This window comes from Arvicola amphibius, chromosome 2, assembly GCF_903992535.2.
Source record: "Arvicola amphibius chromosome 2, mArvAmp1.2, whole genome shotgun sequence".
Classification (NCBI taxonomy): Eukaryota; Metazoa; Chordata; class Mammalia; order Rodentia; family Cricetidae; genus Arvicola; species Arvicola amphibius.
In genome coordinates this window covers 8,384,626-8,408,847 of record NC_052048.2, presented here as the reverse complement: position 1 = coordinate 8,408,847, position 24,222 = coordinate 8,384,626, and the positions used below count along the sequence as shown (strand labels likewise).

Below are 24,222 nucleotides of genomic sequence, written 5' to 3'. Positions count from 1 at the left end.
AGTGTCCCATAGGTTTGGGCATAATGTGTCTTTATTTTCATTGAAATAAAGGAAGACTTTAATTTCTTTCTTTATTTCTTCCTTGACCCAGGGGTGGTTCAGTACTTGACTATTCAATTTCCATGAGGTTGAGGCTTTCTGGGGTTAGAATTGTTATTAAATTCTAACTTTATTCCATGGTGATCTGATAGTACTACAATTTCTTTGTATCTATAGATGTTTGCTTTGTTACCAAAAATTATGTGATCAATTATTGAGAAGGTTCCATTCGATGCTGAGAAGAAGGTATATTCTTTCCTGTTTGGGTGGAATGTTCTATAGATGTCTATTAAGTCCATTTGGTTCATTATATCTGATTGTTCTCTTATTTCTCTGTTAAGTTTCTGTCTGGTTGATCAGTCCATTGGTGAGAGCAGAGTGTTGAGATCTCCTACTATTAGAGTGTGGGGTTTGATGTATGCTTTGAGTTCTAATAATGTTTCTTTTACATATGTAGGTGCTTTTATATTAGGGGCATAGATTTTTCAGGATAGAGACTTCCTCCTGATGAATTGTTCCTGTTATGAGTACAAAGTGTCCATCTCCATCTCTTCTGATTGATTTTAGTTTGAAATCAATCTTGTTAGATATTAGTATAGCCACACCCACTTGTTTCTTTGGTTCTTTTGATTGGAAAGCTTTTCCCATTGGTTTACTCTGAGGTAGTGTCTTTCTTTGAGTTTGAGAAGTGTTTCTTGTAAAAAGCAGAATGTTGGATCCTGATTTTGTATCCATTCTCTTAACCTGTGCCTTTTTATAGGTGAATTGAGTCCATTGATATTAAGTGATATTAATGACCATTGGTTGTTGACTCTGGTTATTATTTTTTTGGTGGTAGAATTTGTGTGTTTCCCTTCTTTGAGTTATGCTGGTGGAGAGTTGTCAGATGCTTGTATTATTATGGGTGTTGTTGTCTTTCTTGGTTTGTGATTTTCCTTCTAGTATTTTCTGTAAGGCTGGGTTGTTGGCAACGTATTGTTTAAATCTGATTTTGTCCTAGAATATCTGGTTTTCCCCATTAATGGTGAATGCAAGCTTTACTGGGCTTGCATCCATGTTTTCTTAGTGTCTGCAGCACATATATCCAAGACCTTCTGGCTTTCATGGTTTCCATTGAGAATCGGGTGTAATTCTGATAAGTTTCCCTTTATATGTTACTTGACCATTTCCTTTGCAGCTCTTAATATCTGTTCTTTATTCTGTATGTTTTGTATTTTGATTATTATATGGAGCTGTGATACTTTCTTTTGATCCAGTCTATTTGGTGTTCTGTATGCTTCTTGTACCTTCATAGGAATATCTTTCTTTAGGTTGGGAAAGTTTTCTTCTCTAATTTTGTTGAATATATTTTATGGGCCTTTCAGCTGTAATTCTTTTCCTTCTTCTGCCCTTATTATTCTTAAGTTTGGTCTTTTCATGTTGTCCTAGGTAGAGGTAAGAGACAGTGATTGGCTGTTTTGCTTTTCTGACCTTTAGGTTGAACCCTAATTTCTGTCTCTGAGTTTTTACTAATTATGCTTCAACTGGCCATTCAGATTGTACATAAAACAAAGTTATTGATTTATCAAATGTATCAGCATTCCTTCCTTTAAAATAGTTAAATGACAACCATCTCTAGCTGGAACAATGGACTTTGACATCAGAAAAATTACAGGCTTTAGAGCAGTGGGTACAAGAGAAGCTAAATGTGTGACATATTAAAGAATTGGCTCACACTTGGAATTCTCCTATATTTGTCACTAAAATGAAACCTGGGGAAATGGAAAATGTTAACAGATTTGAGAGTCATAAATACCTTAATTCAGCTAATGAGCTATCTACAGCCTGGAATTTCTTTGTCTTCTCTGTTACTGGAAGGATGGTCTATTAGAGTGATTGATTTTAAAAACTGTTTTTTCATCATTTCTTTAAAAGAACATGAAAAAGAAAAGTCTGTCTTTATAGTGCTTACTTAAAATAATCTGCACCCTGTTAAAAAATATCAGGGGATGTTCTCCCACAAGAGATGTTAAACTGCCTAACCCTGTGGCAGAATTTTGCAAAACAACCATTGGAAACAATTTGTAAACAGTTTACTCAATCTATAATTTTCCATATTATGGACATTATCTAACTAGATGATTCAATATAAATAACTTAGGGTATATGTTTGAATAAGTAAAGAATATTTTGCCTTATAGGTGTATGAAAAATTTGTCCATAAAAATACAAAAAAAAGTATTCTATTAGCAGGACATAAGAAAGTTTACAAAAAATTGAAGCCCAAAAAGTACAAGTTAGAAGAGATCAGATGTGAATTCTTAATAACTTTTAAATTTATTGGGAGACATTATTAACTAGTTATGGTCAACAATTAGTATATAGTAAGTAATTAGTAATTTACTTTAAACCTTCCAATGTGACAAGGACTTAAATAGTCTAAGAAAATTATCAGATGAAGCTGAGAGATAATTATCTCTGGTAGAAAAGAAATTAAAAGATGCTCATGTGGATTGTTTGGATCCAGAGCTTGATTGTATTCGGATTATTTTACTTTCTGTGATTTGTCCTTCAGCAATTTTAATTCAGAGAGAAGATCATATCTTAGAATGGATATTTTACCACACAAAAGAGTCAAAAAATTAAAGAACTATGTAGAAAATGTTTTTGAGTTGATTCTGAGGGGAAAAATTAAGGCTTTGTCAATTAGGAATAGACCCATCAGAAATTGGAGGATCTTTTACTAAAGATGCAATTTCCTCTTTGGGGGCAGAAAATAGACATTGACAAAGAGCTTGCAGTGATTTTTGATAGAGATTAGTAACAAGTAGTACAAAAGCAAGAGAGCTCAATTTATGAAAAGAAATAATTGGACACTTCTCTACAATGTATGGGAACACAATTTCTGGAACCACTACATTCTATGCTGATGCAAAAAATCAGGAAAACAATTTACAAATCAAAAAATTTAAGCACAGTTGCTCAAATCTTGATGAATCTACTCAAAAGTCAGAATCATAGCCTATTTTTAAGATAATTGGATTTTTTTCAGAACCTCTTAATATAGATACTGACTCTCAATATGCAAAAAGAGTTGTTTTACATAGTAAAACTGCTGAATTTATTCTGTATAATTCAGAATTGACTTTGTTATTTATTTACTTACAAGAAATAGAAATCATCCTTGTAGCTACAAATATTCTCCATTCCACTGGTCCCCTAGACCAGGTTTTCTCTGCCCACCCTTTTGCAAAGTCACTTATGAAATAAGAACTCTGAAGCTTAATATTAATTATATACACTTGAGGACACCATGTAGTTGCCGAAGGAGAAAGATGCCAACCAACCACCAAGGAAACAGGTCATGTAGAAAATGAGGCAAACCAATGGCCTCATGGTGATACACAGATTAATAGAAATGGGTTAATTTAAGATGTAAGAACTAGCTCATACATACTTCTGAGCCATTAGCAAATGTTGTAACTAATATAGTTTCTTTGTGATTATTCAGGTCTGTGTAGCTGAGAAATGAATGGACACTCTCCTTTTACAAACCCTTATGTATAATGCACATCAGGTCTCATACAGGCATATCAGGCATTTGAAGGGCCTGATAATTTTGCAAAATAATGATTCAACGGTTTTAAAAAAGAATTTTTCCATCACTTGGCAACAAGACAAGAAATATACAAGGCAATGTCTTACTTGTTCTTTTTAGAATTAAGCACTTCTCCCTGGAAGAAGTAACCCAAAGGCTATTCAAAGAAATGAAATTTGGCAAATGGAAGTGTTTCATTTGGTAAAATTTGGAAAATTAGTATACATCATACCATAGATACATATTCAGGTTTTCAAAGGCCAGATGCTTTGAATTATAAAATAGCTGATTTTGTAATTATACATATGTTAGAATTTATGTCCATCATGGGGATGCCTATAAGAGCTAAGACTGACAATGCATGTTTGAAGTAAAGTGAAACAGGTTTCTTCATATTAAAATGTAAAGCATATTACAGGTACACCACACTATTCTACAGGGCAAAGAATTATAGAAATATCTAATCAAACTCTAAAAGATGTGCTTAGTAAAGAGAATGGGGCACTAAAGACCTCCCCAGAGACAGAATGCACAATGCTTTATTAACTTTAAAATTTCTAAATTCTAATAAGAAAGGAAAAACAGCTATAGAAGGACATTAGATAATGCAAAAAACTACTACTGTATTACATCAACCTCTATACATTAAAGATGTGTTGACCTCAGAATGTAAACTAGGGTATGCATTATGTTGGGGAAGAGGTTTTGCTTTCATTTCCACAGGAGAAGAAAAGCTATGGAAACCATCAAAATTGATTTAAAAAATTAGATTCAAACAAGAAAGACCTCTTGATTAGAAGAGGCAATAGTTCATCAAGCAGCATGACCATTCAATCTAAACTAACTTATAAGTCTAACAAATTCTTTTCACTTCATCAGATATAACTACCAAAAGGGAAACTCCCAAAAGCTAGGGTTGATGCCAGGTTTTGTTCTTATCTCTCAGAGGAACGAAGGCATTCAAATAAGGAATCTGAAGACTGCTGGACAAATAAGACCGCTCAAGAAAAAAGGATGAATCATCAAAAGAAAATGTCCCAATAAAAAAAGTAGCATGGCCTATTGGTATATCACATTTTCAACAGGATAATTTTTATATAAAAAATTCCAAATGTTTGTTTTTGTTGTTCTTTACAGACATAAAATGCATTTTATTGTAGTTGCAGTTCAATTAAAATTAAAGCTGACTCTGAAGTTGGAGCATGGCTGCCTCCTTCTATAACCCAAGAATGCTTGTTAAAAAAAATCTAAAATCTCTGTATCATATCAGAAGAGCCACCTGATATGAGACTGAAGACAAACCAAATTTAAAGGCTATTTTATTGCCACTAATATCACAAGTTTTGGTTTTATTTAGACTCCTTAAAACTTTTCTTAGCTATGAATATTATTTGTAAATTTATAAAAGTAATGGATATATGTATATATATTAAACATTTGTCATATTAATGGTCATAGAAAATTCTAATTCTAGAAAAAGGCTTCATCTAACATCCTGTAGATAATTTGGGGTTTGAATGTCTGTTGGGTACTAGAATTTAAGTTTTTGTACTCTAGATGAACATAACATATTATGGCCCTTTAACTTCTTTGAGATCTGATGTATATGACATTTAAAATGTATATGTTTTCTGCAGTAAGCCATGACTCTTCCTAACAGAGACTTTTTTGAAGTATCTGAAAGAAGAATGGAGCCCCACAGCTGTAGTGATGGGAGCGGAGGGCTGATTCCCACCACCGGGCTGGCTTTACCTGAAATAATTACTGCAAAGAAACTCTATTCTTTTAAACACTGCCTGGTCCATTAGTTTCAGCCTCTTATTGGCTAATTCTCACATCTTGCTTTAACCCATATTTAGTAATCTGTGTAGCACCACAAGAGGTGGCTTACCAGGAGAGATCTTAACCTGCGTCTGTCTCAGAGAGGAGAGGCATGGTGACTGCCTAAGGCATCTGTCTGACTCTGCTTTCTTTCTCCCACAATTCTGTTCTGTCTACTCCACCTACCTAATTTTCTTTCCTATTAAAGGTCCAAGGCAGTTTCTTTATTAACCAATGAAAGTAACACATAGACAGATGACCCTCCTCCATCACACAACTACAATTTTACTTGGATTGCAGTAATGTCACTAAGCAGAAAAACAACACTCACATATCGGCTTTAGATTTTAAATTGCTCAGGACAATCTCCAGGAGGCTAGTCGTGGTCCACTCTCACAGACTACTTTAGCCAGGAATTGCAATAACCTGCACTTTCTTATTACACAGAGACTGGACAACGAATGATACCAGTAGCTCTCCCAAGACCTGACAATTATCCCATTTTTAAGGGTTCATTAAATTGGGCATCAAACCCAAGCAACATGAAGTAATTTAAAGAATATAAAACCCACACTCACAAGAGATGTAGTGGGAAGTTTTAGGTTGTTCAGTAGGTTATGGATATTTGTCATTTTTAGGGGGATTGGTTACAGATTGTTGTTGGTAAGTGTAAGAAAAAATATGAAAAAAGATTAGAGTCAGAGTTCTCATTCTTAAAAGAAAGGGGGGGCTATAAAAATAATAGGACAAAAGGAGTAGATTATTGAATCTGTTTTTAAATCAATAAAGCAACTATTAGTTTTAAATATTTTACAATGATATGTATTTTTGTATATTGATACAGACTTGAAGTTATTTTGTTATAGTGTATATTTACTTTTGCCCTTATTTAAGATATTTCTGTATATTTATGAATATTGAAGACTACTTCTGTTAGAATATACTGTACATATATTTTTACTCTTTTTCAAGGCATTATACCTCTACAGCTCAATTGACACTGTAATGTGAATTTCTAGACCTTAAAGGTTATTATTACAAACTATTTAGGATAATATAGAAATGAAGATAAAAAGTTACCTTTTACAATCAAATTTATAGTCATGTTAGGTATGTTTTCAAAGTCAAATAGAACTATGTTTTCAATAGAGAGATGGTTTTCAATCACTTCAGAAATCTACAGAATATTGCATTTAAGATGTTTTAAAAACATAAGATTAAGGTTTTATTATGACAATGAGAAATGTCTGATCCTGGCAGCATATATATACCTCAGAGTAGATGATGGGCATCAAAGAAAGTCCTTATGGAATTTACTCTCTTGGTGGCAAAAATTAGCCACAAGGCAAGAAGCTTACCTTGCCATGTGACTGAAAATATGTTGTCCAAATAGGACAAGCACAACACACAAAAACATGATTACTAAAATTTGACATGACAAGGTACAATATGTAACATGATTAATAAAAACCTAGAGACAGAAATAGGGTTTCAACCTAAAGATCAGAAAATCAAAACAGCCAGTCACTGGCACGTACCTTTACCTCAGTCCAAAATGATGGTCCTGCATCCAGGAATCTCATAATGAGACTGTGATATCTGTCTCCTTCCATCTTATATTCCTCTCTAGTGCTTGGATTAAAGGTTTGCACCACTACCACCCATATTATATGGCAAAACAGTGTGAAAGATGTGTGTTACCACTGCCTGGTCTCGAAGGCTGATAACTGCAGCTGATTTAGTCTCTGAACTTCTGGATAGCTTTATTTATTAAAATATAAATGAAATATCACTACAAAATTCCTGCTTCACAGAAAAGTCTGTCCAATATTTTAGGAATGAAGACTGAATATTGGTACCCTAACATTACAGGGGAACCTTGAGAGACTGATCAACTATATAGCTGGGCCAACCAAACTAAGGATGATGGGAAGAAGAAGGGTGGAGTCAGAAGGCTCGGGACAGATGTAGAGAGAGTAAGATGTGTGGGAACCCACAGAAGTGGCTCCATTTCATTTTGACTATGGTCAGAGACTTCAGAACTATTCTTGCTCCCTCAAAGTTATATGACAGGAGGTTTGATATATGGTGTGGCTACTAACAGGGTGTTTTTACCTAGTGTGGTTACTTGATCTTTTGGTTATTAAGAAGGTAAATACTTCATTTATTCTTTGTATCTTGGTAAAGAAGCCTTTTGCCTTCCCCCACCTTTCTGGATTGGGGTATAGAAAGTCTATAAAAAATAATCACAATGTGAATCTCAGAATTTACTAGATTTTTCTCCTGACTCTATCAGATGCCTCTTTCTATTTGTTTCTCAATCCTCATGCTTCCCACCAAGGATGAATGAATAAGTCAGACAGAACCAGGTAGTTGACATGGGATACAGAAAATGATGCCCAATGTGGGCTGTCATCAAAGATAGACACACAATACTGCGATATGGCAGAGTGCAAATAAGGAATGTGGGTTAAATTAAAATGTAAGAGTTAGTTAATAATAAACATGAGTTATTGGTTGAGAATTTAGAATTTATATTAAGCGTCTGTGTGGTAATTTGGGATCAAGTAGCTCTGAGACAGGAAATTTGTGCCTACATCAGTTCTATAGAATCCAACATTCTCTTCTCACCTCTATATGCAAATATTTGGAGCACACACATGCATGTGGGTAAAACACCTGTTGTCACAAAATAAACAATAAATAAATAAATAATAAAAGCATACATAAAAAATTAAAATCTTAAAACTGAATCTATTCCTCTTCATTTCACCTGATGACTGCATCAGTCATATCCATTTTTTAATGATAGGATGGCTTTACACTCATTAGCTAAGGATGACTTTGAACTTCTTTAACTAAGATTTACTGATTATTTTTATTTTATGTATAGGTGAGCAATTTTTTGCAGTTCTGGGATTCCAATACAGTTCTGCATGCTAGGCAAGTATTCTCCCAACAGAGCTGGTGTCCAGAACCAAGCTTTGGTAAGGATTCCGTAAGCATGAGTCTGACATCAGTCCCCAGTGTCTTTCAAACTGCATGAGATGCAGATAGGCACTTAAAGTAAGCTTCTTAAAGTCCTGCTTCCTGGGATTGAGTTAGGGAGAAGGAACACTGCCATTGCCTCATGGAGCAAGGAGCACAAAACAGTTCCATTCTCACTAAAAATTTCCATCTCTTTAAAAATCAAAAATCTTTTAAAATTCCTTCTTTCTTTCCTTTTCTCCTTCCTTCCTCCCTCCCTCCCTCCCTCCCTCCCTCCCTCCCTCCCTCCCTCCCTCCCTTCCTTTCTTCCTTCCTTCCTTCCTTGCTTGCTTATGTTTCTAGGTAGAGATTCAAAGACAATTTGCAGGAATCAGTTGATTCCTTACATCAAGGCTAAAACTCTGTTCCTCAAGCTTGAAAGCAAATGCCTTTTACAGTGAGCCACCTTAATAGTTCTCTAAAACAAATTTTGTCCATTTGCTTTGTAGGTCCACTGATAGTCAAAAAACCTGTGTTCTAACAAAAATATGTGAATATTTACTACCACAATGCTTTCTACATGGGCATTAATAAGTTTAACAAAATTTATTTACAGTTTCCTTTAAATAAAAATACTTATAAAACAAAAGTAAAATGTGCCCATAGTTTAGAGAGCATGTTTGTTTGTCTTTCAACTCTCCTCTTTCATAATTTCTTCTCCCACATTTCAAATGAAAGGCTTCTTTCTCACCTTCTTTAATGTTCATTCCTTCCTTTCCCTATATCAAATAATTTGCTCTGCCACTTCCCCAGTGAATATTTCAAGAGGCCAGGATGTAGTATGAGCCAAATATTTTAACTTTGTAGTTAATTTACCTACAGGTGATTTCATTACATTCTTAAACAGCATAATACCTACGTGCTTATAGAAGGAAGACAAATGTTCTACAAGGCCTCTGAAGTGGCAACACCATTAAATCTTATTTACAAAGCTGTTTCCTTTGTTTAAGATGGATATTTCTGCTCACAGGATGTTAAACTCCATTTTTTTAACATAAATGAATCATGAAGAAAATGTCTCATCAATCTTGACACAAAATTTTCCCAAACCTATTTTTATTTAATCTTGAATCTGTGTTGAAGCATCTCAGAGTCTTCCAGGTTTAAAAAAGTTAGGAATTTACAAAAGTAAATATACTTTCTTTTAAATTCTTAGGCAGCAGGGAAGTACCACATTAGACATACCCAACTAATTATTTGGTGCCTCTGGAAGTTCCTTTATTATACAGGATTGTTTTTGCTATCCTGGGTTTTTTTTTTTTCAGTATGATGTTGATTATTGTTCTTTCAAGTTATGTGAAGCATTATGTTGGAATTTGATGAGGATTGCATTGAATCTATAGATTGCTTTTGAATGAATCTACAGGATCACCATTTTTACTATGTTGATCCTTCCTATCCAATAGCATGAGAGATCTTTTCATTTTCTGGTATCTTCTTCAATTTCTTTCCTCAAATACTTAAAGTTCTTGTCAAATAAGTCTTTCACTTCTTTGGTTAGTGTTACCCCAAGATATTTTATGTTATTTGTGGCCATTATGAAAGGTGAAATGTTTCTCTGATTTCCCTCTCAGCTTCTTTATCTTTTGTGTATAGAAGAGATACTGATTTTTTTTAGTTGATTTTATATCCTGACACATCACTGATGGTACTTATCAGCTGTAAGAGTTCTCTGGTAAAATTTTTGGGGTCACTAATGTACACTATAGTATTATCTGCAAATAATGAAAGTTTGCTTTCTTCCTTTCCATTTTAAATCTTCTTGATCTTTTTCCTTGTCTTATTGCTATAGCTAGAATTTTAAGACTATGTTGAAGAGATATGGAGAGAGTGGACAGTCTTGTCTTGGTCCCGAGTTTAGTGGAGTCGCCTGAGTTTCTCTCCATTTAATTTAATGTTAGTTATCAGGTTGCTGTATATTGATTTTTATTATGTTTAGATATGTTCCTTGTATCCATGATCTCTCCAAGACCTTTATCATGAAGGGGTTTTGGATTTTGTCAAATGCTTTTTCAGCATCTAATGAAATGGTCATGTTTTTTTCCTTTCAGTTTACTTATAAGATGGATTACATTAATAGATAATAGATTTCATATGTTGAACCAGCCCTGCAACTCTGAGATGAAGTCAACTTGATCAAGGTGGATGATTTTTTTATGTGTTCTTGGATTTGGTTTGCCAGTATTTTATTAAGAACTTTTTCATCCATGTTCATGAATGAGATTGGTCTGTAATTCACTTTTTTGGTTGAGTCTGTGTGGTTTTGGTGTCAGGGTAACTCTAGCCTCATAAAAGGTGTTTGGCAATGTCACTTCTGTTTTTATTATGTGTAACACTTTGAGGAGTATAGGTATTAGCTCTTCTTGAAAGTTATGGTAGAATTCTGCACTAAACCATTGGGCCCTGGGCTTGTTTTGGTTGGGAGATTTTTGATGACAGCTTCTGTTTCCTCACAGCTTATAGGTCTATTTCTATTACTCACTTGGTCTGGATTTTATTTTGGTGTATGGTATCTAGTAAAAATTGTTCATTTCTTTTACATTTTCCAATTTTGTGGAGTACAGGTTTTTGTAGTATGGTCTAATGATTCTCTGAATTTCTTCAGTGTCTGTTGTTATGTCCCCTTTTCATTTCTGATTTTGTTAATTTGGTTGGTTTCTCTCCACCTTTTGATAAATTTGGATAAGGTTTGTCAATCTTGTTGATTTTCTCAAAAAACCAGATTGTTGTTTTATTGATTCTTTATAATGTTTTCTTTGTTTTTATTTTGTTGATTTTAGCCCTTAATTTGATTATTTCCTGTTTTCTAATCCTCCTGGGTGAGTTTGCTTCTTTTGGTTCTAGAGCTTTCAGCTGTGATGTTAAGTCACTAATGTGGGCTTTTTCTCTTTTCTTTATGTGGGTACTTAGTGCTATGAACTTTCCTCTTAGCACTGCTATCATAGTGTCCCATAGATTTGGATATGTTTTGCCTTCATTTTTGTTGAATTCAAGGAAGACTTTAATTTCTTTCTTTATTTCTTGCATGAACCAGGTGTGGTTCAGTACTTGACTGTACAATTTCCATGAGTTTTTAAACTTTCTGTGACTAGTACTTTTATTAAATTCTAACTTTAATCCCTGGTGATCCATGAAGACACAGTGGTTCCTCCAATATTTTTTGTATTTTTGCAGGTTTGCTTTGTTACTGAGTATTTGATCAATTTTAGAGATAGTTCCATGAGGTGCTGAGAAGGTATATTCTTTTGTATTTGTATTCTATAGATGTCCAAGACCATTTGTTTCATGACATCTGCTATTTTTTTATTTCTCTGTTATGTTTCTTTCTGATTGACCTGTCCATTGGTAAGAGTGGAGTGTTGAAGTCTCATACCATTAGTGTGTGGGGTTTGATGTGCAATTTAAGTTTTAGTAATGTTTCTTTAATATATGTGGATACTCTTGTATCAGGGACATATATGTTCAGGATTGAGAATGCACCTTGATGAATTTCTCCTGTTATGACTATAAAATGTCCTTCTTCATCTTTTCTGATGGATTTTAGTTTGAAATCAATTTTGTTAGATATTAGGATAGCTACACCCATTTCTTTCTTAGGTACATTTGGTTGGAAAACCTCTTCCCAACCCTTTACTCTGAGGTAGTGTCTGTCTTTGAGGTTGAGGTGTGTATCTCATATACAGCAGAAGGATAGATTCTGTTTTTATATTCATACTCTTAGCCTGTGTCTTTTTATACATGAATTGAGTCCATTGATATTAAGCAATATTAATGACCAGTGGTTGTCAATTCCAGATATTTTTCAGTAGTAGTGGTGAGGGGGTTATCAGATGCCTGTGTTTTTGTAGGTACGGTTAGCTTTCTTGGGTTGGGATTTTCCTTATAGTACTTTCTGTAAGGCTGGGTTTGTGAATACATATTGTTTATATCTGTTTTGTCATGGAATATATTATTTTCTCCATCAATGGTGAATTAAAGCCTTGCTGGGTATAGTAGTCAGGGCTTGCATCAATGCTCTCCTAGTGTCTTCAGGACATCTATCCAGGATCTTCTGGCTTTCATGGTTTCCACTAAGAAGTCGGGTGTAATTCTAATTGGTGCACCTTTCTATGTTGCTTGCCCCTTTTCCTTTGCAGCTCTTAATAATCTTTCTTTGTAAAGTATGTTTTCTGTTTTGATTATTATATGGTTAAGAATTTTTTTGTTCCAGTCTATTTGGTAGTCTGTAAGCTTCTTGTACCTTCATAGGGATATCCTTTGTAGGTTGGGAAAATTTTTTCTATGATTTTGTTGAATATATTTTCTGTGCATTTGAGCTAAAGTTCTTCTCCTTCTTCTAACCCTATTATTAGGTTTGGTATTTTCATGGTGTCCCAGATTTCCTGGATGTCTTATGTTAAGAATTTGTTGGATTTAATGATTTCTTTGACCAATGAGTCTATTTTTTCTATAGTATCTTCAGTGCCTGAGATTCTTTTTTCAATATCTTGTATTCTGTTGGTTATACTGGTCTCTGTAGTTTCTGTTCATTTACCCAGATTTTCCATAAACAGAATTCCTTGGTTTGTGCTTTCTTTATTACCTCTAATTTAGTCTTCAAGCCTTGAACTATTTTCTTTAACTGTTAGATTGTTTTATTCTTGTTTTGGGGGGGGGGGGTTCTTCAAGTGATTTACTAATTTCTTCCAATTTTTTGTTTGTCTCCTCCATTTCTTTAAGGGAGTTTTTTATTTCCTCTTTAAAGGTCTCCATTATTTCACAAAGTTACATTTAAAGTCATTTTCTTCTGCTTCTTCTGGGTTAGGATGTTCAAGTCTTCCTGTTGTGTGACCACTGGGTTCTGGTGTTACCATGTTGATTTTCAGGTTGTTGGAGGAATTCTTTCATTGTTGCCTATCCATCTCTTCCTTCAAATAAGGCCTGCAGTGTTTTTGCATCTTGGTCCAAACTTTTCAGTGGTTATCTGAGTCTTGGTCTGCTCTGTACTGTCAATGTCTGCATCTGCTCTCTTGGCCTTCTCTCCTGGTTTGCTCTCTTGGTGCTCTCTTAATCCCCTCAGTATTATAGCAAGCTCTCAGCTCTTAGGCAAGGTGTGGGTAGTAGCTTCTGGGGTCCAGTAGATGGGTTTGGGTTTGGGGGAAGCCTAGCCACAGAAAACTCCCTACTGGCTGGCTAGAAAAGCTGAGGGAGTTGGGGGAGTGGCCCAGAGTTTTGTTGGGAGGACCTAGAGAATGGGGTGTCCCAATGTATTGCTGTTCACTAACCTCTTAAGTCTCTTCAGTATTGGAGCAAGCTGTTTTTCAGAATTCCACTGAGGGTGCAAGAAGAAAGGCAGGTTTGTTGGCAGGGTGTGGTAGTAGGCAGAATGGGTTTGTGTTTTGGGGCAGCCTGGCAGCATGGAACTCCATGCTTGCTGGCTAGAAAGGCTAAGGGAGTTGGGGGAGGGGACTTGAGATTTGTCCCACTAGGGAGGACCTAGAGAGTGGAGCTTCCCATTGTGTGGGTACTCACTCACTCTTCAGTCCCTTCAGTATTGGAGCAAGCTGTGTTTCAGAGTTCCACCAAGGTTTCCGGAGGATAGGAAAGCTAAGGAATTTTTACGATATTCAGGTTGATGTAATGTGTCGGTCTCTTTCAATCCATGTCTCTCAGCAACTCTTTTGCTACCTCCTCCCAATGTTGCCATCGGGTAGCTTACAGTCAGCCTACACACTTCTTATGTCCATATGAGCAAAGCAAAATCTGTCACACAGTGCTTGACTGATTAGCCTCTCTCTACCAAGGCCTATGTGAGACTGCCAAAAGCACCACACACTGCATAGCTTAGCTCATTCCAGCTATCGGCCAGCTCCATCATGCAGGCCATATGGATATTTGAGCATTTCATGTTGGTTTAGCAATGTAGCCTTAAGTTTCTCATTCTACCAAGTCCCACAGTCACTTTTAAAATAACAACTCTGGCCTAGCGGTGGTGGCGCACGCCTTTAATCCCAGCACTCGGGAGGCAGAGGCAGGCGGATCTCTGAGTTCAAGGCCAGCCTGGTCTACAAGAGCTAGTTCCAGGACAGACTCTAGAAACTACAGGGAAACCCTGTCTCGAAAAAACAAACAAAAAAAAACAAAAAAATAAATAAAATAACAACTCTGAGGCTTAATAATAATTGCAATCTGTTTGGTCTATTAGCTCAGCCTTATTATTAACTAGCTCTTACAAATTAAATCAACCCATTCTATTTTTCCGTATTTTATCATGAGGCTCTTGGTTTGCTGCCTCACATCTTGCTTCCATGGGACTGATGGTATATCCTAGACTCCACCTTCCTTTTCCTTTATCTTTGATTGGCTTTCCCCCTAACACTATTCTGCCTGGCTAGTGGCCAACTCAGATTCTTTATTAACCAATGGTAATAAAACATATTCACACAATACAGAAGGGTATTCCACATCAGTAGGTGGAAGCACCAAGACATGAGTTACAGAGGGAGGAAGTTTGGTGGTAAACATGTGGAAGAGATACTAGGCCCTTTACTCCTTACATACATCTCTTTTTGATTCCCAGTTGAAGTGATGCCAACAAATTCCTTCCTATGGTTTATCTTCCCAATGTGCTGCAAAGAGACAGCTCCAAACAGCAGGACTGAGAGATCATGTCCTAAGACCTCTGAGAGAATGAACAGCATAAGCCTTTCTTTCATGGAAGTGGACTGGGCTCAGTTCAAGTAATGCAACTGTAAACTTAACACTTCCATGGACCAGCTGGTTTCCTCAAAGAGTTATAAGACTACCTTCCTTTATTCTGCTCTTGCATATAAACATTCTCCTTATATATAAACAAGCACACTATATTGACCTCAACTCCTCAACTTTCTTTCCTTCATCCTCCTTATCTTTAGTGATTTATGTGATTTTTATATCAATGCGTTTCATTACCAAGGGAAGAAATATGAGGAGCAGAAACAAATAGTCCACTTCTGAAATGACAGACAGGTTTGTTGTTCCTTAAAATCTCTTCATTCTTTACCAAACAACAAATGAGGTGATTTCTGTATTAATTACTTTTCTCTGCTCTAATAAAATATCATAAAGCAACTAAAAGAAGAAAAAGTTTGTTTTTTCTTCTGATTCTAGAGGGATGAGAGCCCCTCAAAGCAAGTAGGCATGACAGGGAGCAACAAGCATGATGAGTGGAGCAGGAAGCTGATATCTCACTTCCTCAACCAAATCACAAAGCAGAGAGTGAACTAAAAGTAGGTGATGCTTTTAACTCTTAACATCCAGCTCAATGATGCACTTCCATCATTAAGGATGGACCCCTAATTATTCATAAACAGTTATCAACTGGAATGCAGACGTCTAATGGTCTGAGCCTAGGACAGACATTTCTCACTCAAACTACCACAACTTGATTTTGTTTTTAATGTGTGCTTTCAATATTATCAATTCCCATTTTCATGGAATAAGTTACTCTCTAAACATTTATAGTTTTTCATCTTTTTATTAATTTATTTATTTACAGGTAGGTCATGTACACCATAGTACAGAATTAGATGACATAGGACAACTTGCAAGATATGGATCTCTCCTACCATCATGTGGATCTCTGGGGTCAAACCCATCTTCTCAGGTTTAGTGGCAAACTTTCCTTCCCACTGAGCCATCAAACTGATCTCTCTTTAAATATTTTACTCTAAGAATATTTTGAAAATTAATATACATCAGCATGTCTAAGGACACATGAGTAAAATGGATTCTAGGTCAAATAGGCCACCTGAATATGAGATACTAGTCTTTTAAGAACATCTGATACTGCATACAGCCTTTATTTATTTTCATTTTCTTTTATTTTATTTTCAGTCATTAAACCCAGAGCCTCACATGTACTAGACAATCACTGTACCACTGACACACAACCTCGTCTCTATGAAGGCCTATGAAAGTAGAGGTTTCCTCAAATTCTTGCCTTTAAGAGTGAGTTTTATGACCAGCTTGGAATTGCTCAGGAAAAAAAGTTTCAAAGATTTTTGCTTCATGATTTTTAAAAACATGATTAAAATTTTCAGTGCTCTAAGTAATCAAATGTGTGACATGAGTAATAAAACAGGGGATTGAAAACAACAGATGACATTTAATAAGAAATCTAGTTTTAGAAGCATCATACCTAGAATTTTAAAAAGCAAATTAAGAACTTCTAACTAGGCAAATAAGTATGCCAAAATTTTGCATATAGGAAGGATAAATTTAAACAAATGATTTCAATGTAATACAACCAAGATGAAAATGTTTTGCTCTAAATAAATATAACATCACAGCATAATTCCATGAAATTGAATAGTGTTTAATCATGGGAAAGTCTTAAAACTTTTTGCAGATAGGTAAGAAAGGTGCACTTGCTCTGACTGAGTTAAAAGAGAAAATGCTGTTTAACAATGAAGGCAGCTGTGAAGTTCATTGTTGTGGGGTAACCATAGTCTTCCCTGGGAAAATCTTACATGCCACTCTAATGCTTCTGAAATATCAGTAAATATTTTTTGTCTTGATTAAAAATAACTTTGGGGGTCAAGGATAAGAAAATAGCTCCCATAATACTTTCCATAATTCAAAAGAACCAAATACACACTGTCCATATGCTTGTGTAGGTCAATAGAAATCTCATTACAGCCTGGTTTTCAGTTCTCTGTCATTCTTAAACTCAGAACTTCTGGGCACATCCATACACTCATTTTCCTTCTCTGTGAGCTTCATCTCTGCAAATTCAGTCCGTGAAGAGTCAGTTTTCCCAGGGAGTTGGAACTTCCTCAAAAGTATCAGAATGAAGATTGCTGGGATTAAGCTTGATCCTCTTAGTGCTGCTGTGAACCCTAAAAAAATGTTCCTATAGAAAACAACTAATCTGAATTAAATCTTAACATTATCAGTGAAATCTAATTTTGTATACTCATACAGATCATTTATTCTTCAAATAAAAACATCAGGTGATTATTTTGTGAATGTACTTTATATAAATTACTTTGCTAAATTATTAATACTTTTTGTTAAAATATCAAAAAAATCCAGCATAAAAGTTTGAATGTATTTCTTAAGTTTGGTGATACCTAGTTTCCTTTGTCAACTTGACTGGATTTAAGATGATTATAGAAAGACCTCTCTTAAGCCGGGCGGTGGTGGCACACGCCTTTAATCCCAGCACTCGGGAGGCAGAGGCAGGTGGATCTCTGTGAGTTCGAGACCAGCCTGGTCTACAAGAGCTAGTTCCAGGACAGGCTCCAAAGCTACAGAGAAACCCTGTCTCGAAAAACCAAAAAAAAAAAAAAAAAAAAAAGAAAGAAAAGAAAGACCTCTCTTGATGTGCTATCCGAATGTTTTTATAAATGTTTAGCTGAGGTTTGAAGTCCCTTATAACATGCACAGGGCTTGTAGCTCTCAACACTTCTTGTCAGAGCAAGTAACATGAAGTGCCTCCTAGCCAAACTGTGTCTGCAATTACGTCACACTAAGTCACTATGCTTCCCCTGCCATTATTGCCTGTTTTCTTAAATATTGAGAGAATAATATCCCTGTCAGTTTAAGGGAGATCATCTGTCTTGTTTGCTCAGAGTTTGATCACACATGAATAAAACATGATAAAGTGACTTTTCAAGATTTCTCCCCTACTAAGAATTTGTATGTGTTATACCATGCAAATTTTTGTATATCTAAAATAAATCCTATTAGTCACTTTATATATTAATAGCTTTAAACTGTTAAATTCCATGCATAATTTTGTATGTATAAAGATGAATTTACTTTTTATTGTTTTGCTATGTCTATGTGTTGGGTCTCTCTCTGTGCATTTGTCCAGGAATCCTGGATGCCTTGCAGTTGGAGTAACAGCAGTTTTGAGCTGCTACTGTGGGTTATGGGAATTGAACTCATGTTCTCTGCAAGAGCAATATGTGCTCTTAACCACTGAGCTATATGTTTAGCCCCAAATTCTTTACATTTGCTGAACTTGTCCAGTTTAAGCATAAAAAGAATTAGGTAATTTTCCTTGTCATCGTTTCTGAGAATAACTTTTATACTATCATAAGCACCTTTCTTAGAAATTTGATAAAATATGCCTTAAGATTTCTGGACTTCATATGTATGAAAAATAGGTACTTTTATATGTACATTTCTAAATAACTATGAAAGCATTCTTTCATGTTCTCAACATATTTGTGGGAAAATCTGGTGTGATGGATAGTGTTGTCAACTTAACACATCTAGAATCTCCTGAGAAGGAATTTTCAGTGAAAGCCTGTGTGGATTTTGTTGACCTGTCAATAGAGTCATGGGACAGGGTCATTCCTTATTTCGTGGATACCCAGAACCACGAAAGGATTGAGAAATTAATCTTACGTATTTCTACAGTCTTAAAACATAAAAATAGTATATATGTGTAGATGCCTAAGACTTCAGATATAACAATTCAGAAACATTTTTCTAGAGGGATAATAGATTAAAAAGTATCAGTTTATGTTTCTTTCACTTTTATAAAAGACCCTATTTAAAATAGACTTAAAGGAAGAAGGGGTCAATTTAGTTCACAAATCTAGGTTACACGTCACTATTATGTGATACCAAAGTAAGTGGAACTTTAATCCACAGAGATTAAATTACTTCTGTGACAGAAGTAATTGAGATCTTCCACACTGTTAACTGTGGATGCATCAGCTTAGGAATGGCATGTCAGCTGATCACAGCAAACATTTTTGAGGACAGGCCCACACTTTTCTCTCCCAGAATTTTTAGTATATTTCTCACACAGAAACAAATGAATGGATATTATCTACGTCTATTTTTGCTAATTTTTGGAGCAAGAAGGAGTCCAGTGCAGTCTGTAGCAAGCAAAGCCTCTCTGTGGGATTTCTTAGACCTGCTGCCCAATAGGACCAGCAAGGAAACAAACTAAATCTGGTTTAAGATGAACCCAGAATGACCTCTGGAGGTGGAGCAATGAACCCACAACTATTTCACTATACTGTTAGTGGCAGGTGCCTGCATAGTACTGAGAGTAATGAGAACCATGCAGGTATTGCTTTTGGTTGAATCTATGGCATAAAATAGCACAACTGGATGCACCTGGATCTCTCAGAGGCCTGGCTCCCTAATCTGCTGAATCTTGATGACAATGGTTTCAGTTATTTCTATGTGTGGCAACATTCTCCTGCTTTGTGACACTCTCAGCTGGTTTAAACCACACTCTTCTACTGAGCCACCTTTTGTTTATGAGACAGCCAGCCACTAAGTGCAGTGGAGCATCTGTAAGTTTTCAGAGATGAGACCACCAGTCAAATTCAGGTTGCAGGTAGGTCCCTTCTCAAGACAGTCATTGGCTATGGCACCTGACATGTTCTATTAAACTGCAAAGGCAGCACACAGATTTGAAGCTCTTAACATATCAGTGTGCAAGTGTGAGAGGGTTGGGAACTTTCCAGAATCTAGAATGTCAGGATCCATGCTGCTTGAATGTGCTGGGACTGTCATCCTTTTCCTTGCAAAAGGGAAGAGTTCTCCTGTTTGTCCATAGGTATTGGGTGGTAGTAGCTGAGAGATTTGTTCCCACCTACTGTGCCATTGTCTGTGGTCTCTGGATCTTGCTCTCCTGTTTATCACTGTTGTTTTGCCATGTTGGCACAGCTCAAGATAACTCTCCCCCTACTGTTTCAGAGTATCCACATAGACACCCTGTTCCCTTTTGAAAGTATTTAGAAGGGTTAGGTTAAGAAGCCCACTCACATTTATATGTATCAACTACTTTAAAATAATTGGAATATGTTACTATACATAAATAAGGAAGTTATACCATTCATGTGCATTCTAAAAGTGAAAAAAGTATCGTCTTACCACTCAGAATGTTACATATGAATAGGAACTTTTTTGTACTAAAATCAGATGTCACAAAATTATTATTACCTGAAGTTATTTATATCATACATCCTGCAAGCCCCTGGCTTCCCACATTTCCGAGTTCCCCAGTGTAAACAGGTTCTGTCTATTAAGGCACCAAAGTAAATGGGTGTTGGAATGCCCACTGCAATAAAATGAGAAAGAAAAACAGCCCGTTGAAAAGAAGAAAGCAAAGAGAGATATGTTATTTGGAAGTATTTCTGCTTCTCTATTTATAAAGACTATAAAAATAATGAATAAAAGTCTCTATGCTTACTTTAAGGAATTATCAGTTAATGTAAAATTTCTAGATCAAAACAAATTAAAATTATGTATAAAATGCTAAAGAAGTATGCACTGAATTCATAAATATGAACCTCATTTATATTCTGAAATGTCTTGTTCAGTTTTCTGTACATACACCTAAAAAACAAAACTGTTTCCTTCTCATATTATTACTGAATCTAAAAGATGAAAATGTAATTAGGTCAGATAAGTTCTTTAAAGACAAGGGGAAACATTTTTCATCTCTGAAGTTACTTCATTCTCAGACTAATTAACAGTAGCCATTTCTAACCATAGGGGCTTCAAAATGAAATTCAGAGTAACATGGGCAGAGCAAACCTATGTTAGAGAAGCCATGAGGTCATTGGAGCTTCCTGGATGTGAACAGCTGGGATAGTACAGATCCAGAGACAAATTACATGTTCTCTCTTTTTATCATTTATTGTGCCATCCCTGTGTCTAACCATATATCCATGCATCTATCACATGAAGCCTTTGTGGATGTATTGAGTTAATAGGATGCTATCCTCTACTCAAACAAACATTAAGGATGCTGTCAAACAGCATCTGAGCCTGTAGCAGAGAATTCCATTTTGTGCTGACTCCAACCTACTGGCCATCCCCCTAGATATATTTGAGAAGCTCCTTGTTCAACATTCTTGTTATTCTCCAACTATAAACATCACTAACAGTCATCATGTTGAAACTTGATACTTGGAGGGTCTAAATCTCTGTTACCTTCATGGTGAAGCTTGTTTGATTTCAGATTGAAGCCTTTTATTTACTTTATGGTGAGTGTTGTGATTTGACTTAAAAATATAGTTGCTATGTTTTACTTCAGAAAAAAATTAATTGGTTTACTAAGCATTTGATATTGATCTGATATGCTGGGAAAATTTTTCATACCAAATACTCTTATGAAAAATGTATGTAATCCAACTCCAAGTGACTTCTCTTCAGACTTGATACACCTGAAAAACAATAACTCACATAAATAAAAGTACACCATACAAACAAATATCTGTCCTAGCATCCTTCCAATGATAATCTTAGTTCATGAACCTAATGGTTAACTTTTTAGCATGAAGAGAAGACAATGCAGCTCTATCTCTGTTAAAGATACACAAAGAGAGGAGAGTAATGACTTCTGATAGCTCTCCTGTGACATCCACAAATCTGATTGAGGGGGAAACCCTTTAACAGTTGATCATTGACTGCTAACCTAGATAACCTAAGTTACCATGGTGTTGAGCAAGCAGTACTCTTATTTCCAAAACAATGGACCCAAACCTTTGAGACCACAAACCAAATAAATCTTTTTTCTCTTCAGTTGTTTGGGAGCATTTTGCCCTGATGATAAAAAAAATTAACTCATATTATATAAAATTCAAGTTATAGTAAAAGTGATCCCACATAAACAGAGAAAGACTGCATTATGTAGGCTATGACATTAAGATAAAGCTTTTGTTATATGGAGGTAAATTAGATAAGATAGTTTTGAGAATTACATACAAAGAGGAGGCTTATAAAGCAGTCAGGATAAAACATAAAAAATATTCTTATAAATTAGGAACACAGAAGTCTTTTCAAAATGTGGTCTTCCCACACCAAATACATCCCTGTGTAAAAAATGCAGCTGCTGGGATTTCATTTGGGAAGTGATTTCATGGAAGAAAACATAACAGAAGGGTAACAATAGTGTACAAACATTAGTACTATGCCATCTATTATTTATGTTGCAAAATAGAGCAAAGAAGTATGAAAATTTTTATTTGAATAGACCTTAAACCCATTACATCAAGAAGCCAAACACTAGGGTGTACAAGATAGCTCAGTGGGTACAGTTACATGCCATCAAGATTGTAAAACTGAGTTCAATAAGGCAAGTCGACACAGTGGCAAGAGAACCAATTGCTGCAAGGTATCCTCTCATTTCAACATGCATGACATAGCATGCAAACACACATGCACAAATACATACATACACATACATGCAGAGAGAGAGAGACTAATTTTTTTTAAAAAAATCACACATTAAAACATCAATGTGCCACAGTTTTTACATCCAGATGAAGAGTCAATTTCAGAAATTAGGGGGATTGAAAAAGTGAGTGGGACATGGAAGTGCAAACAGGGAATTGTTTAGGGGATCCAACGGGATAGTTCAGCTACTCATATTCCCTTTACCTAGAGCCATCCTCCTCTATGAGAAGTACTTATCCTTATCAACTGAGCATGCTGCTTTGGAACAGAGGCACTTGGAGTACTGAGGAAGAAAGGAGATACCATGTAGCCGCATCAGCTGAATAAGCCTGAAACATGATGGGGTGACAGATGCCACAGCCAAATCTCACTCACTAGCAACAATAAGTCTACAGAACTAGTAGTATTTGGTGTGTTTATCTGTCTATGAATCTATGAACTAAAACAAGGCATATACCACATCTCCACTTGTGTGAAAATAAAAATATCACATCTTACCATTGAAAATGAATACATAAGAACATATATCTAGTCTATTTCAGTGAATGCTATGGTGGGTAGAAGTAGAGGGAAAAAAGGACCAAGGTCAAGGAATAGAAAGGTAGGGGAGAGGGGGAAGGGACAAAATCAGGGAAGAGGAGAAGAGATAAGACCAGAGGAGAGGAGAGGAGAGGAGAGGAGAGGAGAGAACAGGAGAGAACAGGAGATGAGGAAAGAAGAGGAGTGAAGAGGAGAGGAGAGGAGGAAAGAAGAGGAGAGGAGAAGAGAGGACAAGAGAGGAGAAGAGAGGAGAGGAGAGGAGAGGAGAGGAGAGGAGAGGAGAGGAGAGGAGAGGACAGGACAGGACAGGACAGGACAGGACAGGACCGGACAGGACAGGAGAGGCAACATGAGAGAAGAGGAATGAAGTGATAGAAAAGTAATGGGAAAGAGATTTGGAAAAGGAGCAGAAGGAGAAGGGGAGGGGATGAAAAGGGAATGTGGACAAGGACACAGAAAAGCACACTTGCTCATAATGGAGAACTGAGAACATTGGTCCAGTCTATTTAGATAAAATATTTTGAATGACACATTTTAATTAATAACTTTGCTTCTGAATTCCATTAAGACAAGAAAAGGATTGAACAGTCTCCCCATTGTTGGTATCTGTTAAGTTTGTGAAACCATAGAACCTTCATCTGGCGTTGGATGGAGATAGAGACAGAGACCCACATTGGAGCACTGGACTGAGCTCCCAAGGTCCAAATGAGGAACAGAAGGAGGGAGAACATGAACAAGGAAGTCAGGGACCGCGAGGGGTACATCCATTCACTGAGACAATGGGACTGATCTAATAATGGGAGCTCACCAAGGCCAGCTGGACTGGGACTAATGGAGCATGTGATCAAACTAGACTCTCTGAATGTGACTGACAAGGAGAGCTGACTGAGAAGCCAAGGACAATGGCACTGGGTTTTGATTCTGCTGCATGTACTGGCTTTGTGGGAACCTAGTCTGTTTGGATCCTCACCTTCCTAGACCTGGATGGAGAGGGGAGGACCTTGGACTTCCCACAGGGCAGGGAACTCTGACTGTTCCTTGGA

At 36.1% G+C, this 24,222-nt stretch overlaps 1 protein-coding gene across 4 annotated transcripts in view; it reads right to left on the bottom strand.

Moving 5' to 3' along the window:
* Positions 1–15,939: 15,939 nt before the first annotated feature.
* The window catches only part of LOC119806700 (solute carrier organic anion transporter family member 1A5-like), an 81,117-nt gene continuing 72,834 nt past the window's right edge, over positions 15,940–24,222 (bottom strand). For all 4 annotated transcript variants that reach the window (XM_038318596.1, XM_038318594.1, XM_038318595.1 and 1 more), the window contains exons 13-15: positions 21,563–21,627; positions 20,399–20,516; positions 15,940–17,336 (exon numbers count right to left, since the gene is read on the bottom strand). In XM_038318596.1, the coding sequence (XP_038174524.1) occupies positions 17,117–17,336; positions 20,399–20,516; positions 21,563–21,627 (403 nt within the window). In that variant the 3' untranslated portion in view covers positions 15,940–17,116. The remainder of the gene's footprint in view (positions 17,337–20,398; positions 20,517–21,562; positions 21,628–24,222) is intronic.